At 45.6% G+C, this 13,842-nt stretch overlaps 1 protein-coding gene across 1 annotated transcript in view; it reads right to left on the bottom strand.

Moving 5' to 3' along the window:
- Nucleotides 1-13,836, bottom strand: part of LOC149429409 (dystrobrevin beta-like) — a gene marked incomplete at its 3' end in the record, with an annotated part of 36,859 nt that extends 23,023 nt beyond the window's left edge. The window contains exons 1-3 of the mRNA XM_089666441.1: nucleotides 13,767-13,836; nucleotides 12,081-12,186; nucleotides 7,897-8,063 (exon numbers count right to left, since the gene is read on the bottom strand). Of these exons, the coding sequence (XP_089522567.1) occupies nucleotides 7,897-8,063; nucleotides 12,081-12,168 (255 nt within the window). The remainder of the gene's footprint in view (nucleotides 1-7,896; nucleotides 8,064-12,080; nucleotides 12,187-13,766) is intronic.
- Nucleotides 13,837-13,842: the final 6 nt, after the last annotated feature.

Here is a 13,842-nt window from a genome sequence, read left to right on the forward strand (position 1 = left end):
ATAGTGAATGCAGGGTCCGGGGAGAGCGGATATAGTGAATGCAGGGTCCGGGGAGAGCGGATATAGTGAATGCAGGGTCCGGGGAGAGCGGATATAGTGAATGCAGGGTCCGGGGAGAGCGGATATAGTGAATGCAGGGTCCGGGGAGAGCGGATATAGTGAATGCAGGGTCCGGGGAGAGCGGATATAGTGAATGCGGGGTCCGGGGAGAGCGGATATAGTGAACGCGGGGTCCTGGGAGACCGGATATAGTGAATGCAGGGTCCGGGGAGACCAGATATAGTGAATGCAGGGTACGGGGAGAGCGGATATAGTGAATGCGGGGTCCTGGATTTAGTAACACTGTAAAGTGGAATTAAAGTCCAAAAGGAAGTTAGTCCTGTTTGAACACTCCCCACCCTGATCAGTAGTATTACAGGCTTATTTCTTCTCCTTTCCAATTTTTCCTTATAGTTAGCCCCTCCCTGCACCACCATGGTCCCCTGCAGCCTCACCCAGGAGGCTTTAGAATTGGCACACCGAGTGGCCAGGGGGGGGGAATAATCATCACAGCTGACTGCCCACACCCAGAAGACGAAGTGGACCAAGATGTCAGCGCACATTAATAGTGCAATGCAGAGGGCCAGGGCTGGGTTTGCTGTGTGGGTATGTGATTGCAAAAGTACCACCTGGATGTGGGGGGGGGATAACATTGGGGGGAGGTAAAGTTCAGTACTGCTTTAAAGGTCACCATAAAACTATATATTCTGATTGTACAATCTACTTTAGATCTACCATCAGCTATATTGTGTAAGATCCTCCTACTACATTGGTTTGATAAATCCAACAAGGAATGTATAGTACATGGCCAGCTTTCCTCCAGTATGTTACTGAACAGAGAAAGGAGAAGCAGAATCATCCGCTGCCACTCTGCTCTCTCCACACATCAGCATGCTCTTTCACAGCAGCACAACCGATAGGCTCCCTGTGTTGCTTCTCTATTCCTCAGTCTGAGCTCTGTTGTACCAAGAGGCCGAGTCAAATTCATGTATTTACAATGCTTGCATTTAAAAAAAAAAGTTTAAAAAAAAAAATGGATGTAGTTAAGAATACAGAGCTGCTTGAAATTGTGCCATTTATATCTGCCTGGAGTTTGTTTATATATTGGCAAAAAAAAGTGAAAACCACGCGGTAAACCATGGCAAAGCGTTGTTTTTGGACTTTTTTTTACCAAGAATATATTTTTTTTTTCATAAAAGAAAAAGCTAAAAATTGTGTAAAAACGCCACTAAACGCGGCAAAACGGCGCTAAACGCTAATGCAAAAATGCTAAATACAGCTGAAAAACTCACGTTTTTAAACGTGACTTTACACAGCGAACGTTACCAGCGTTATCAAAGCATCCAGTGTGCATGAGGACTAACCCCTGGTTCCATATATGCAGCCGCGAGGGCCGTGTTTTGCGTGGGCACGACAGCCCATTCATTTGAATGGACTCCCATGCCCTGTAGGGAAGAAGTCCCTGCACTGAAAACGCAGCACGCACAGGAACCTCAGTTCCCAGTACGGTTGCGTTTTCCAGTGCGGGCGGCAAACTATTGGCACCTGCCCGTGGGTCCGCATTCCCCTGTGCGGGTGATCCGGCTACACGGATTTTTGTGCAGATCCGCAGTGGTACCACCCGCACATATGTGAACCTAGCCTAATACAGGAGGTATGTTACTGGCCAGATCACCAGGTGAAAATCTGAGGAAGAAAAAAAAAAACTAATGCAGCCACCACATCTAATGATTGGTAAGCTGCAATATATTAGATTTTTGGTTCTGGGTGTAATACCGCTTTCAGCTGGCCATACATGCTTAGTTTACATCAGGCTCTCAATGTTACTTCAGAACTCGGCCAATGCCCCAGTCCATAACTGGCCTTTTTGCAGCAAGGAGCACATGGAAGGGCGACGCATGTCAAACAACACCAAAAGAAAAATTCCCAGCTCAACCCACCAACCAGCCTGCAACCAACCAAATTGTCTCGTCTAGAGGTTCACGGTAAAAACGGGCTTAGTTTTCACATATTTGCAAATACATGCGCAGGGGCGGACTGACAACTCATGGGGCCCCTGGGCAATAGGGGATCATGGGGCCCCTGTGTCCTTGCCCAAACTCAAAAAAGCCTATGAAAAAGGTACCAGGGGCATCTCATGGGGCCCCTTACTGACCTCGGGCAGTGCCCAAGTTTCCAAATGGTCAGTCCGCCCCTGTACATGCGTAAGCTGCAGAGCCTCTTCATGGCACCCCAGTATCATCTGCAGTCCTAACCCTATAAATCTGGAGTGCCTCCATAGTAGAAGCACATCATGATAATGGATAGATTGGGGGCAGGTATATCTGGGGGGAGCCCAGCCCTCCTTAACCCCTTTCGCTACCAGATCAGTACATCTTGGACCTGAGAGCGGGGAGTTTTACACACAATCCAGAGGCAGCAGCCACCGGGATTCTGTCCAAAACTGACAGGCAGACTCCTGCCTGTCAGGTGTCAGCAGTGCAGCTGCCTGATTGCTTCCACAGCCCCCGGTAACCCTTCCCCATGCGTGTGCTCCCACCATGTATTCCAGGCTCTGCTTGCCCATCTGCGGGCCGGGGGCTGACATGGCGGGTGGAGGGGAGAGAGGAGAGTCTGCTCTCCTCTCCTTCTTGCCGTGATCCGGAAAGCGACGAGTATGTCACTTCCAGGTAACCGCTGTCACTTTCCCTGGCTAGAATAGCAGGGGAGAAAAGTATTGGGCCAAGTGGAGACTTTGGGGGTCTTTTAGACCCTGCATGTCTCATTAAAGAGGACTGGTCACCTAAAAAAATCATCACATGGGGGACTTTGTGTCCCCTATGTGATCACAAAAAAAAAAAAAAGTATTGTAAAAAAATAAAGTTACACCAAAGCACATTTAAAAAAAAAAAAAATAAAAAAAAATAAAAAATGAGGCTCCCCCCACCCGCACATATACGCATCTATGAGCGTAAAGGCATGTGTTAGGGTCACCTACACGTGAATTATTGATTGTGATACACATGTTGAGAGCAATAATTCTAGCACAACACCTCCTCTAGAACACTAAACTGATGACCTATAAAGGAGCTTTGAAGCGCCCCCTATAGAAAATACAAGGTACTGAAGTTTGTCGCCATTTCACAGGCGCACACAAATTTAAGTTTTGGCATGTTGGGTATCTATTTACCCATCGAAACCTCGTCTTTTATATTTTGCCAAACATTTAGGCAATTTACTGCATTTGTTTGCCCTAAAATTCACTTTTAGTGTTTTTCTCTACTGAAATTTTGTGTTTGCTGGACCTCTGCAGTAATATTGTGCGATATAAAAAAATTGGAACTACCACCATTTTATTCTCTAGGGTGTCTGCTTTCAGAAAATATATCATGTTTGGAGGTTTTGTGTAATCTTCAGGCCTACAATAATTTTTTTAAAGATGTGCAAAAACAGCTCTGGCAGTATGCCTGGAGTGAGCCCACCCCTCCTTAAACTCCCGTACACAGAGGTCCCGGACACAGCGGGCACCAATCGCGGTGCCACGTGCTCACAGGCAATGGATGCGGGGGGGATGTTTAGAAACGTCCACCCGCATCGGCAGCGCTCCCATCCAGCCGTTTATCGGCAATGGGCCAGGCGGGAGCACTGCCGATGCGGGTGGATATTTCTAAACGTCCCCCCGCATCCATTGCCTGTGCGCGCTTCCTGGGAGCGCGCGGCACCGCGATCGGTGCCCGCTGTGTCCGGGACCTCTGTGTACGAGACCTCTGTGTGAGGTCCCGATTCATGTGATCACTGATTGGCCAATCAGTGATCACATGAATAGTAGTAAACAAGATGTCACTTCTGACATCATAGCTTACTACTTGTGAAATCTATGAATGATCACAGAGGTCACATGGTACAGGGCAATTCACAACAGCCTTGTACCATGAGACAAGCTGTGACCAGTCTCAATGGCTGCAGCCAGAGAGGAGACGTTATTGCTTTTCCAGTTTATGAGTGCAAAAGAAAAAAAAAATCATCACCCTCTCAAGTAGTACAGTGTCATTATGGTGACACTGTACTGCTAGGGTGACAGTATATATATATATATATATATATATATATATATATATATATATATATATATATATATATATATATATATAAAACAAACATACATAATATAAAAAAGTAAAATAAAAATGTAAAGACTTTTTAAAAATTACAATTTTTGGTTATAAACTAATTTGGTTTTTTTTTGTTTTATTTCTACTAAAAGGATAGATGAGTACATTTTGGCCAAGATTTATAAAGAAAGATTATTTATTTGCAATATTTTATAAGAAAAACACTTTTTTTTTTCAAAATTATGGGGTCTTTTTCAATAATATACCAAAAAAATAAAAATCCCAGTGGTGAATAAATACCAACAAAATAAAGTTTTATCCATCTCAAAAAAATGCTAAAAATGTCATATGGGTACAGTGTTGCATGACTGCGCAATTGTCATTCAAAGTGCGACAGCGCAGAAAGCTGAAAATTGGTCTGGGCAGGAAGGGGGTATAACTGCCTGGTAGGCAAGTGGTTAATAATGCTGTAGTCCTCTTGGCAGCCTCCCAGACCAGTTTTCTTCTCGTCTTTTCATCCATTTTGGAGGGACGTCCAGTTCTTGGTGATGTAACAGTTGCACCATATTTTCTCCACATGATGACGTCTGTCTTCACTGTGTTCCATGGAATATCTAATGCCTTGGAAATTCTTTTGTACCCTTCTCCTGACTGATACCTTTTAACAATGAGATCCCCCTGATGCTTTGGAAGCTCTCTGCGGACCATGGATTTTGCTGTAGGATGCGACTAAGAAAATGTCAGGAAAGACCTACTAGAACAGCTGAACTTTATTTGGAGTTCATCAGAGGCACTTTAAATGATGGCGGGTGTGTACTGACTCCTATTTAACATGATTTTGAATGTGATTGTTTAATTCTGAACAGAGCTACATCCCCAGTTATAAGAGGGTGTGTACACTTATGCAACCGCTTTATCTTAGTTTTTATGTTTACTTCCCCCCACTAAAAGATTTCAGATTGTTTTTCACCTGAGTTGTACAGTATATAGGTCACATTAAAAGGTAGAAAAAGTTCTGAAATTATTTATCTTTGTCTCATTTTTTTACATCACAAGAGCTGCACAAACTGTTGGCGCTATATAAATCCTCTATAATAGTAATAATAATCACAGAAACCTGACATTTTAACAGGGGTGTGTAGACTTTTTATATCCACTGTACATGAACTCCCCAGCCACTTTATTAGGTACACCTGTTCAATTGCTTGGCAACACAAATTACAAATCGGCTAATCCCATGGCAGCAACTCAATGCATTTAGGCATCTAGATGTGGTGAAGACGACTTGCTGAGGTTCAAACCGAGCATCAGAATGGGGAAGTAAGGGGATTTAGGCAACTTTGAACGTGGCATGGTTGTTGTTGCCAGACGGGCTGATCTGAGTATTTAAAAAACTGCTGATATACTGGGATTTTTCACACACAACCATCTCTAGGGTTTACAGAGAATGGTCCGAAAAAGAGAAACTATTCAGTGAGCGGCAGTTGTGTGGAGGAAAATGCCTCATTGAGGTCAAAGGAGAATGGGCAGACTGGTTCTAGAAAGGAAACAGTAACATGTCAATATGGACCAAAACCTCTGGAGGAATGTTCCCAACACCTTGTTGAATCTATGCCACCAAGAATGAAGGCAAAAGGGGATCCAACCCGGTAGTAGCAAGGTGGACCTAATAAAGTGGCCAGTGAGTGTAGATTTTTTAATATATATATATATATAAACAAACAAACACACACACACACATACACAGGTTAAACTCGAAAGATTTGAATATGGTGCAAAAGTTCATTTATTTCAGTGCAGCAACTTAAAAGGTGAAACTAATATATGAGATAGACTCATCACATGTAAAGCAAGATAGTTCAAGCCGTGATTTGTCATCATTGTGATGATTATGGCTTACAGCTCATGAAAACCCCAAATCCACAATCTCAGAAAATGAGAATATTACATACAATCAATAAAACAAGGATTGTACATAGAACAATATCGGACCTCTGAAAAGTATAAGCATGCATATGTACTCAGTACTTGGTTTGGGCCCCTTTTGCAGCAATTACTGCCTCAATGCAGCGTGGCATGGAAGCTATCAGCCTGTGGCACTGCTGAGGTGTTATGGAAGACCAGGATGCTTCAATAGCGGCCTTCAGCTCTTCTGCATTGTTCGGTCTCATGTCTCTCATCTTTCCCTTGGCAATGCCCCATAGATTCTCTATGGGGTTCAGGTCAGGCGAGTTTGCTGGCCAATCAAGCACAGTAATCCCACGGTCATTGAACCAGGTTTTGGTGCTTTTGGCAGTGTAGGCAGGTGTCAAGTCCTGCTGGAAAATGAAGTCAGCATCCCCATAAAGCTCGTCTGCGGAAGGAAGCATGAAGTGCTCCAAAATCTCCTGGTAGACGGCTGCGTTGACCCTGGACTTAATGAAGCACAGTGGGCCAACACCAGCAGATGACATGGCTCCCCAAATCAACACAGACTGTGGAAACTTCACACTGGACTTCAAGCATCTTGCAGTGTGTGCCTCTCCATTCTTCCTCCATACTCGGGGTCCTTGTGCCTCTCCATTCTTCCTCCATACTCGGGGTCCTTGGGCCTCTCCATTCTTCCTCCATACTCGGGGTCCTAGGGCCTCTCCATTCTTCCTCCATACTCGGGGTCCTTGGGCCTCTCCATTCTTCCTCCATACTCGGGGTCCTTGGGCCTCTCCATTCTTCCTCCATACTCGGGGTCCTTGTGCCTCTCCATTCTTCCTCCATACTCGGGATCCTTGGGCCTCTCCATTCTTCCTCCATACTCGGGATCCTTGGGCCTCTCCATTCTTCCTCCATACTCTGGGTCCTTGTGCCTCTCCATTCTTCCTCCATACTCGGGATCCTTGGTTTCCAAATGAGATGCAAAAGTTGCTCTTATCAGAAAAGAGGACTTTGGACCACTGAGCCACAGACCAGGTCTGTTTTTCTTTAGCCCAGGTAAGACGCTTCTGACGTTGTTTGCTGTTCAGGAGTGGCTTGACAAGAGGAATACGACATTTGAAGCCCATGTTCAGGATCCATCTGTGTGTGGTGGCTCTTGATGCACTGACTACAGCCTCAGTCCACTCCTTGTAAAAGTCCCCAACACTTTTGAATGGCCTTTTCCTGACAGTCCTCTCCAGGCTTCGGTCATCCCTGCCATTTGTGCACCTTTTTCTTCCACACTTTTCCCTTCCACATAACTTTCTATTAATGTGCTTTGATACAGCACTTTGGGAACATCCAACTTCTTTTGCAATGACCTTTTGAGTCTTTCCCTCCTTATGGAAGGTGTCAATGATGGTTTTCTGCACAACTGTCAGGTCAGCAGTCTTTCCCATGATTGTGATTCCTACTGAACCAGACTGAGAGACCATTTAAAGGCTCAGGAACCCTTTGAAGGTGTTATGGTTTAATTAGCTGATTAGAGTGGGACACTTTGAGCCGGGAATATTGCACCTTTTCACAATATCCTCATTTTCTGAGATTGTGGATTTGGGGTTTTCATGAGCTGTAAGCCATAATCACCACAATGATGACAAATCACGGCTTGAACTATCTTGCTTTGCATGTAATGAGTCTATCTCATATATTAGTTTCACCTTTTAAGTTGCTGCACTGAAATAAATTAACTTTTGCACGATATTCAAATTTTTCGAGTTTCACCTGTGTGTGTATATATATATATATATATATATATATATATATATATATATATATATAATTTATTTATAGAAGAAGACAGTGGGGTACTCACCCAGGACGAGTGCTCCTTCATCTGATGCTGGTTGCTGTGTGGACCATTGGCATGTCCTCGCCAAAAACAATTCTGGCAAAGCTGGTAATTGTGGCACTGCTGGCAGCGGTAGCGGAATCCCATCATACTCTCACATCGGCAGAAGGAGCATTCCACAGGATGGAAGACTACAGAGGAGGGAGAGAAGACCACACCAGTGATGAATTCCCTGTAGATGTGTGCTAAAGTTATCCTCACACTCAGTCTTTCACTGGAATCTTTGATAATATACATAAAAACATACTTCCTCTTGATTGTGAAAAGTATTTTGAGCTTTATTGTATGACAGAATACTGTACATTTTCATCACTATCATTCTGTTTTAAGAAGACACTCTGTACCCTACAGTGCTTAAAGTGTTACTAAACCTATGACATATGATATATTTTCAAAGGAGAAAATTATATGGTAAGTTCACTTGTGCACTTGTTTGTATCATTTAATTGTAATAAACAGTTTTTTTAATATCTGGTCTCCCCGGACCGTGCATTCACTATATCGGGTCTCCCCGGACCCTGCATTCACTATATCTGGTCTCCCCGGACCCTGCATTCACTATATCTGGTCTCTCCGGACCCTGCATTCACTATATCCGGTCTCCTCGGACCTCGCATTCACTATATCTGGTCTCCCCGGACCCTGCATTCACTATATCTGGTCTCCCCGGACCCTGCATTCACTATATCTGGTCTCCCCGGACCCTGTATTCACTATATCTGGTCTCTCCGGACCCTGCATTCACTATATCCGGTCTCCTCGGACCTCGCATTCACTATATCTGGTCTCCTCGGACCTCGCATTCACTATATCCGGTCTCCCCGGACCCTGCATTCACTATATCCGGTCTCCCCGGACCCTGCATTCACTATATCCGGTCTCCCCGGACCCCGCATTCACTGTATCCGGTCTCCCCGGACCCCGCATTCACTGTATCCGCTCTCCCCGAACCCTGCATTCACTGTATCTGGTCTCCCCGGACCCTGCATTCACTATATCTGGTCTCCCCGGACCCTGCATTCACTGTATCTGGTCTCCCCGGACCCTGCATTCACTGTATCTGGTCTCCCAGGACCCTGCATTTACTATATCTGGTCTCCCCGGACCCTGCATTCAGGGAGGGAGGGAGGGAGAGGGGAGAGGGAGTGGGAGGAGAGAGGGGGGAGAGGGAGTGGGGGGGGTGGGGGGAGGGAGAGGGAGTGGGGGGGGTGGGAGGAGGGAGAGGGAGTGGGGGGGTGGGAGGAGGGGAGGGGGGAGTGGGGAGAGGGAGGAAGGGGGGAGGAGAGAGTGGGGAGAGGGAGGAAGGGGGGAGGAGAGAGTGGGGAGAGGGAGGAAGGGGGGAGGAGAGAGTGGGGAGAGGGGGGGAGGGGAGAGGGGGGGAGGGGGGAGGGGAGAGGAGAGGGGGGGGAGAGGGAGGAAGGGGGGAGGAGAGAGGGGGGGAGAGGGAGGAAGGGGGGGAGGAGACAGGAAGGGAGAGGGAGAGGGAGAAGAGAGGGAGAGGGGAGAGGGAGGGAGAGGGGAGAGGGAGAAGGAGTGGGGGGAGGGAGGGGGGAGAAGGAGTGGGGGGAGGGAGGGGGGAGAAGGAGTGGGGGGAGGGAGGGGGGAGAGGGAGTGGGAGGAGAGAGGGGGGAGAGGGAGTGGGGAGTGGGAGGGGGGAGAGGGAGTGGGGAGTGGGAGGGGAAGAGGGGAGTGGGGAGAGGGGAGTGGGGAGAGGGGAGTGGGGAGAGGGGAGTGGGGAGTGGAGAGTGGGGAGAGGGAGGGGGGAGGGGGAGAGGGGAGTGGAGAGTGGGGAGAGGGAGGGGGAGAGGGAGTGGGGGGAGTGGGAGGAGTGGGGGAGAAATGGGGAGAGAGATGGAAGAAGGGGAAGGAAAGAAGAAAAGAAGAAAAAAAAAAAAGAGAGGGGTATGGCAAAGACAGTGATACAAGGTGGTAGATATTAGAGTGTAACTGTTAAGCAGGTCATACATGATTCATTTTTTTTTATTCAACCAGCAGGTTGAGCGAAAAAAAAAGTATGTTGATTTCCCCATTCAATGTGGATGGAGGAATCGTTCCCACTGAGCTATTGTATTGTGATGGTGGGGAGCCTTCCCTGCCGGCAGAATACATTGATCGGTGTTGCCGACTATAGCCAAAGGCACTGATCATTCGGTACAAATCCAATAGGCCGGTTGTACAGAAGTGGATTGATAGAGCAACTTGTGTACAACTAGCTAGTGCATACATGGATCAAAATTCAGCTACTCCCTGCTGAGCTGGCTGACTCTGGAATCATGTATAACTAGCTTTCAGGATGGAGGAAAACAAAAAGAGCAATGGAATTATTGGGGAGGGGGGATAAAAAGGGCGAAGAAACAAAGAGGGAGAGGAAATGAAAGAAGATACAAAGAAGAAGTCAGACAGCGATATTGGATTTTGATGTCTTTGACATAACATGCATGTACAGTTGTGTTCAAAATAATAGCAGTGTGTTGAAAAAAGTGAATAAAGCTGAAAATCCTTCTAATAGCTTTTATTTCCATCCACACAAATGCATTGGGAACACGACACATTCTATTCCAAATCAAAACATGAAGAAAAATACATCAAATTTGTGTTGTTCCTCTAAAACAATTGAAGAAAAGTGAATATTAGACGGTTCAAAAAAATCGCAGTGTTTGTATTCTTCTTTACAAACTCAAACATTCACTATATAAACTGAGAAATGTTTGAATATTTTGCTTTCCTTTGAATGACTTCATGAATATTTGGTTGTAGTCGCACTGTTTCTGAGAACTGCTGTACATCTGTGTTGCATGGAGTCACCCAACTTCTGGCCCCTGTGATCAGGTATTCCAGCCCAGGATGATTGGACCACATTCCACAGTTCTTCTCTATTTCTTGGTTTTGCCTCAGAAACGGCATTTTTGATGTCACCCCACAAGTTTTCTATTGGATTAAGATCCGGGGATTGGGCTGGCCACTCCATAACGTCAATCTTGTTGGTCTGGAACCAAGATGTGGCACGTTTACTGGTGAGTTTGGGGTCGTTGTCTTGTTGGAACACCCATTTCAAGGGCATTTCCTCTTCAGCATAAGGCAGCATGACCTCTTCAAGTATTCTGATCAATTCAAACTGATCCATGATCCCTGGTATGCGATAAATAGGCCCAACACCGTAGTATGAGAAACATCCCCATAGCATGATGCTTGCACCGCCATGCTTCACTGTCTTCACAGTGTACTGTGCCTTGAATTCAGTGTTTGGGGGTCATCTGACAAACTGTCTCCGCCCACTAGACCCAAAAAGAACAATCTTACTTTCGTCAGTCCACAAAATGTTGCGCCATTTCTCTTTAGGCCGGTCAATGTGCTCTTTGGCAGATTGTAACCTCCTCAGCACATGTCTTTTTTCCAACAGTGGGACTTTGCGGGGGCTTCTTGCAGATAGCTTGGCTTCACATAGGAGTCTTCTAATTGTAACAGTCCTCACAGGGAACTTTACACCTTCTTTCATCTTCCTGGAGCTGATTGTTGGCTGAGTCCGCGCCATTTTGGCTATTCTTCTATCCATTCCAATGGTAGTTTTTCGCTTTCTTCCACGTCTTTCAGGTTTTGGTTGCCATTTTAAAGCATTTGCCATCATTTTAGCTGAGCAGCCGATCATTTTCTGCACTTCTTTATATGTTTTCCCCTCTCCAATCAACTTTTTAATCAAGGTACGCTGTTCTTCTGAACAATGTCTGGAACGACCCATTTTCCTCAGAATTTCAGAGAGAAATGCACTGTAACCAGCATGTACATTTGCTGCCTTCCTTCCTTAAATAAGGGCAATAATTGCCACCTGTTTTTCAAAGAATGAATGACCTCACTAATAGAACTCCATACTGCTATTATTTTGAACATGCCCCTTTCAATGAGTGATTCAATGACACAGAATCAGCAGCATGCATGTCATGACTGTTGGGTCTGTTGGATTTCTATTACTCTACTACACCTGCTAGTAAATTATTTGCCATGTAGGAATATCATTTCTACCAAAAACAGTGATTGATCCGGTTAGTGATGTCTGACTGATATTATTTTGAACACAACTGTATGACCATCCCAGAATGAAGGCAAAAGGAGAGGAGACACACACAACGACCCGTCCAGATCGCAACACTTACCATTTTCTACATGGGCGAGCCTGTGCATTAGAGGTAACCAGACAAGGCACTGGGGAGGGGGGTCGGCCATGATGGTGTCTAGGAACATATTCAGCGCAATCTTCTTCTGTAACACATGGAAAGATCGGATCAGAACAATGTGCTGTGAGCAGAGATGGATTAAGGCAGCACAAGACTCTTGGCAAGATAGTAGCTGTGCCCTCCCCCATCCTTTTGATGGATATTGATATGGATGGCGCCCAATTGACAGTCAGTACCGGCATGGTCTCATCGGACACCAACTGCCCACAAATACATCAACCTTCATGGGGTGACAGGTAGGACCAATCGTGCTATACCTTAGTGTGCTGCAAGGCATGGAGGTTGTATCAGGAGACCATGAATATTCTCATGCTAGTCTCCTAACTAGGTTGCCTTGTGGACGATCCAGATGTCCTTGCGGACGATCCAGATGTCCTTGCGGACGATCCAGAGGTCCTTGCGGACGATCCAGAGGTCCTTGCGGACGATCCAGAGGTCCTTGCGGACGATCAAGAGGTCCTTGCGGTTGATCCAGAGGTCCTTGCGGACGATCCAGATGTCCTTGTGGACGATCCAAATGTCCTTGTGGACGATCCAAATGTCTTTGTGGATGATCCAGACCTACAAACTTCTTTTTTATTAAAAATGTATATTTGTGGATGTAGTTATTTGTAGATAAGCCACCAGAAGGAGGCCCCACTGGAATCACTCCATCTCTCTATTACCAGCAGCTGAGATAAGATCAATTACAAAGTTGGCCAACTCACAAACTTGCATAGTAAGAGGAGGAACAACCAACCATTGTGCAGCACTGCAAAGCAGGGAGAACAACAGGAATACTCAACGAGAATAGTGAATAAGCACAGATGTCCTGGATGGAGTAGTGAATTTGTAGAGCCCCCTCCAATCCAGCGACGTTCTTGACAGCCTCTGCTGTCTGAGGACTCTTCCTCCTTATTGACTCGGACAGCAGCGGGAGCCAATTGGCTCCCGCTGCTGTCAATCACAGCCATTCAGCCAATAAGGAGAAAGTGGGAGGCGGAGCCAGTTCGGGGATGAGCAAGCAACGGTGCCCCCAGAGTGAGCAGCTTTCCCTGGGGGCACAGCTTGAGGGGGAGGAGCCAGGAGCGCTTTACAAATTTAATTAGGTCTTTGGGACATTTCTTATTGCGAACAATTCGTAAACCGAAATGCAGTTTCCCATAGGAATGCATTGAAAACCAATTAATCCGTTCCGGAGGTCAGAAAAAAGTAAAAAAAAAAGTCTTATCTGTTCAAAACTCTTTATAAAGTGCACTTTAAAGGCATCAATACTGTACAGGGACATGATTTAAAAAAAAAAAAAAAAAGTAAATTCATTGAAAACCAATTAATCCGTTCGTATTGCGAAAAAAAAATTGTAAACCGTTGCATTATTTTCATTCGTAAACCGAAAATTACGTTATCTGAGGTGTTCATAAACCGAGGTACGCCTGTATAGTGTATATGTGAATAAAAACAGCAAACGTGATGCACGCATTACATTTTTTCTTTATTTTTCAGTAAAAAAAACTAAAAAAAAACAAAAAACTTACACTTACAGAGATAATAAATGTCTGATAGGCCAGCAATAATACGAACATTTTGTGCTTTCACTATTCAAAGCATTAAGGCCCCTCTACTTACCTGTGGTGGAAAACAGGATCGAGCGGAGTGCTCCGTGTACCCGAATGACGGACCCTCAAACACTGTCGTTGGCAGC

This window comes from Staurois parvus, unplaced genomic scaffold (genome assembly GCF_062004578.1).
Source record: "Staurois parvus isolate SC_StPar_1 unplaced genomic scaffold, SC_StPar_1.0 ptg002709l, whole genome shotgun sequence".
In the NCBI taxonomy this organism is placed as follows: Eukaryota; Metazoa; Chordata; class Amphibia; order Anura; family Ranidae; genus Staurois; species Staurois parvus.